Genomic DNA, 4,854 nt, shown 5'->3' on the forward strand with positions numbered 1-4,854 from the left:
TGACAGTGAGTTCTTCTGTGATAGTAGAAAGCATGTGACTAGTCATCTGTAGAATCACTTTAGGAATGTTTGTGAGTTTAGTCCGTATAACGTTGATGAGAAAAAGCAAATGGTTTTAAGTTTTGAGCCTGTGAAATGAGGGAAGGGGGGGGGGGGGGGGAAGCAAATTTAGTTATAGTGTCTTATAACAAATAGACATGTAGGCTTGCCCTACCAAAGTACAATGTGTTGGATGATTTACCTTTTAGACATGTTGAAGGGGAGGGTTTCCGACAATTTGTTATAACCATACAACCTAGGTTTGATATTCCTTCAAGGATGACTGTTGCTCGGAATGTGTTGAAATTGAATGATGAAGAGAAAAGGAATTTGAAAAATATTTTGATGAATGAGAGGGTCTCCATCACCATTGATACATGGACTTCTATTCAGAATTTGAACTATATGGTCATCACGGCGTATTGGGTTGATTCTAATTTCCACTAACAGAAAAGAATCATAAATTTTTGCCAAGTGGTAGATCACAAGGGGGACATAATGACAAAGAGATTGAGAATTATTTAAATGATTGGAGCATTTCAAAATTGTTTGCCATTACGGTGGACAATGTTTCTTCAAATGATGTCGTTATTCGGTTTTTGAAGAGACGGTGTAGAGAAAAGGAAAATGGTCTCATTTTAGATGAGAAGTTTTTACATATGAGGTGTTGTTATCATATTGTCAACTTGATTGTCAATGAATGATTGAAAGAGAAGCATGATTCGATTGCTAGCATTAGACATGCTGTAAGATATGTTAAGTCTTCTCCCGCTAGGCTCAAAAGGTTTAAAGAAGTTGTCATAGAAGAAAGAATTGAATGCAAAAGACTTCTATGCTTAGATGTCCAAATGAGGTGGAACTCTACATATCTCATGCTTAATATTGCATTAAAATTCCAAAAGGCATTTGAAAGTATGGAATCAGATGCAAATTTCTTGAAGCATTTTGATGAGGTTGATAAAGATGGAAAGAAAAAGGAAGGGCCGCCTACTGAAACGGGCTGGGAGAATGCAATGGTCTTTGTGAAGTTTTTGGAGACTTTCTACGAGGTTACATTAAGGTTTAGCAGATCAACCTATGTTACGACGGACAAGTACTTTATTGAAATATGTAATATGCAACGCACTTTGTATAGAATGGTAGTTGAGGAGGATGACCCGTTGTTAAGGAGTATGGCACAGAGCATAAGAGTGAAATATGACAAATACAGGGGAAATATTGAAGAATGTAACGAGGCCCTTATAATTGTCTTGGTTCTTGACCCAAGATACAAGCTCAAGTATCTCAATTATTGCTTCAAAGCTTTTTATGGTCCACTGACATGCGCTCAAATGGTTAATGAGGTAGAACAAACATTACTGTAACGACCCGAATTCGCTAATCAGGCTTAGGGCCTTGATTAGTGTGCTTGGAGGGCAATAAGTGGTTTAATATGCTTATATGTGAATTTATGTGTATATATGATTATGATGCATGTTTAATTGAGTTAAATGTGTATCTGGGCCCCATCTGGATATTAGGGGCATAAGTGTGATAAATGTTGTATATGTGTGAAATGACTGTACAGCACGATCTGAGACAGTCCTAGGGAGTGGTCAGCCAGAGAGTCACAGCGGGGTTGAGATTTGAACTCGGGGCGAGTCGATGGGTAATTTTGGTATTAGATGAGTTTGGGATTATCGGGGCATAGAAATAAATATTTGGAGATATATTTGAGGATAGAATGTCTAGGCGGGAATATTTGGGAAATTTACCATTTTGCCCTTGGGGACGTTTTGGTACCCCGAGCCTTGAGGTAACCCTTTAGACTTAAGTCAAATAAAACAAAAAAGGGGAATTGTTTAGAAACTTGAGGAAACCGATACTTACTTCCCTTTGAACTGAAGATAGCTTTTGGTCTCTCTCTCTCACTCTCAAGAAGAAACTCAAAGGAATTGCCTAGGAATTAAAGGGATTTCAGCTGGGATACTTTAGGAACTTGAAGCTTGGGAATTTGACGATCATCTCAGGGATTAAGCTCAGCAAGAGGTAAGCTTTTTCATGGAAGTTATGTTTAAGTTTCAGCTGTGTTTCCAAGCTTTGCATGTGGATAGAATCTAAGCTGCTTTTGGGTATTCTAGTTGAATTTTTGGAGCAGATTTCTGATGGGTTTTAGTGTTGATATTGAGCTGGAATGATGGTGATATTATCTAGGATTGTTAGTTTGGTTTTGGTGAGGATTGGCTTGAAGAAAAGATAGAAAATTGAAGAGGAAATCTGGGTTCGGTGTAGAGCGCTGCGACCCTAGGAGGGGTGCGCCGCGGCCCGCGTACGCGCGTGGCCATGGGAGACCGAGAGATTCATGCGTGCCGCGACGCCTGGTGGGCACGCCGCGGCGCCTGGTGGGCACGTCGCGGCCCGTGTGGGGGTCAGTGAGGTGCTAGCCTCTGTTTCGAGGCTAGCCGCGACTCTTGTGGGCGGGGCCACGACCCTTAGTGCCAGATTGGGTTTTTAGGGTATTTTAGGCTTGGGAACCCAAGGGGTAAGGCTCGGGATGGATTTTATCACCCGAAATGATAGAATTCAAGGACCCGGAGGTTAGGGCTATGGCTCGAAGTTTTTATTGGATTAGAATTTAATGGATGGACATTGTTAATGTGTTGTGACTAGGATTTTGGCGAGGCTCACGTTAGAGGACTGTGCTCGGGGCATTGGTGCTCAGAAAGCTCGGAACTCAGGTAAGAAAACCCTTGTTTCCATAGAGCTTGTGTGCAGGGCTGAGCCCAAAGTATTTGAATGGAAATGATATGCAGGGCCGAGCCCAATATGCTAGAACTGCAGAGCATAGCTCTTTATCTGTTTATGCTTGAATTCTGTACTCGTTGTTTTATTATGTATGATATTATGTGAATGATCGGCAAGAGTCGGGAACGGTTTAGACCGAGAACGGCGAGGGGCCGGGAATGGCGTCACGCACATTGAGTGCTAGGCCGAGAACGACAAGGGGACCGGGAGCAGCGCTGAGCACGTGGAGTTCGAGTTGCCAGGGCGAGTCCCTAGAAGGATACCTGGGATATCCTTACGGCATGGTCCGCGAACCCAGGGCTTGGTAAACTCCTGGATCGGCTAGGTCGTATGTGTTTAGCCATTGATGGCATGTTTTTATGCCTAGCTTATGTGTTGCATATGTTATCTGTTTGTGGGTTTTCTTGCTGGGCTTCGGCTCACGGATGCTCTGTGGTGCAGGTAAGGGTAAGGAGAAGATCAACCAACCATGAGTACAGCAGGAGTGAGGCGGCGTGTACATGTTTGGCCAGCCTGGCTGTCACAGCCAGAGGATTTTGGGAGATGCTTGTAAATGAACTTGAATTTTTTCGTTTAGCTGACTTAGTACAGTTTTTATGTTGTAAATATTTCTATACTGTATTTTGGGATCCCAGGTGTCAAACTTTTATGATTTACTATAAAAAATTACTATTTCTAATGTTTTTCCTCTGTTTACGGCTTAATTACACTGTTTGACCTAAAACATCGATTAGTGAGTTGAAAGCACATTTTAAAACTCACTTAGTAACGACTCTAAGGCAGTAGGGCGTTACAATAACGATCACTGTTTGATTTGTATGGTGGTGGGTGTTCTACATTACTTTAGCCATCTATGACCCAGTCTCACTATAAGGCTCAGCCTAGTGGATTTTCCTCTTCCTCATTCACTTCTACTTCTAGTTTTAAAATGTATGCTTCGTTGCATGATGAGTTTTTACAACAAAGGAAAGAGGAAGATGGTGGTAAGACAAAGAATGAGGTTGATAGGTATTTAACTGAGGATGTTGAACCTATGATTAAGGGTGAAAACTTTGACATTTTGAAATGGTTGGCCAAAAATGCATCCAAATACAAGATCTTGTCAACCATTGCTCGTGATGTGTTAGTCATACCAGTTACAACTGTTGCTTCTGAGGCTGCCTTTTCGACTAGTGGTCAGATTTTAGATCATTTTATGAGCTCACTGAGTCCTAAAATGGCTGAATGTTTAATATGTCTCAAAAACTGGTGGAGTATTTCACATCAACCAATCATTGTTCGAGACTATATGGATGAAGTAGAAGTGCTAGAGACATCAGAGATTCTCAAGTATGGTAAGTTATTAAACAAACTTTTATTTGGTATTTTAGTTGTAATTATTGTTTGAATCATATTTATGGAAACATAAAATATATGGAATTTATTGAAATATTGTAGAGATCACATGTGATACTACAACTGCTGCTACAGGCACTGCTAGTGAAAATGTTTATGCTTCGCCTTTTGGTTCTATTAATGCTCCATCTACACATCCTCATCTGCTACACAAGGTAATGAATGAATGAAGAACAAGAACCTCATATGACGTGTCTTGACTTGTAAGAATTTAAGAACCTTAGCATTTTTGTTTTAATTTATTTAAGGTTTACATTATTTTGGAATTGGAAATTGGGAAGGAGAAATGAAGGAAAGGAAGGATGATTTAGGAGAAGGACTTTAATTTATGGAGTTTTTTTTTTTTCCTATTTTGGAACTTACTTTGGACTTCGGACATTTTGTGGACTTTTTAAGTTTTAATAGTTTAGTAACTTTTTTAAGGACTTTGGATTTGGACTATGGTAGGTACTTTTAAATTTTAATTAAAGACTTTGTAAATTATGGATTTTTGTTTTTGGTTAGAGTTGGAACTTGGATGTTAGTTTTATATTTGTGAATTGTGATTTGTGAGTGAACTTACAACATGATCCAATAGTTTTAGAATTGAGTGAATTGGAATAGCCATTAGCATAGCCAATACTCAATAGTTTTATA

General features: G+C 39.8%; 1 protein-coding gene across 1 annotated transcript; it reads left to right on the forward strand.

The window, feature by feature from the left end:
• Nucleotides 1–318: 318 nt before the first annotated feature.
• LOC133805707 (zinc finger BED domain-containing protein RICESLEEPER 2-like) lies at nucleotides 319–4,508 on the forward strand. The gene is made up of 5 exons (XM_062243870.1): nucleotides 319–465; nucleotides 756–1,382; nucleotides 3,671–4,157; nucleotides 4,261–4,373; nucleotides 4,467–4,508. The coding sequence occupies exons 1-5, from the start codon at nucleotides 319–321 to the stop codon at nucleotides 4,506–4,508; spliced, it is 1,416 nt and encodes a 471-aa protein (XP_062099854.1).
• Nucleotides 4,509–4,854: the final 346 nt, after the last annotated feature.

The sequence above is a fragment of the Humulus lupulus genome, chromosome X (assembly GCF_963169125.1).
Source record: "Humulus lupulus chromosome X, drHumLupu1.1, whole genome shotgun sequence".
Taxonomy (NCBI): Eukaryota; Viridiplantae; Streptophyta; class Magnoliopsida; order Rosales; family Cannabaceae; genus Humulus; species Humulus lupulus.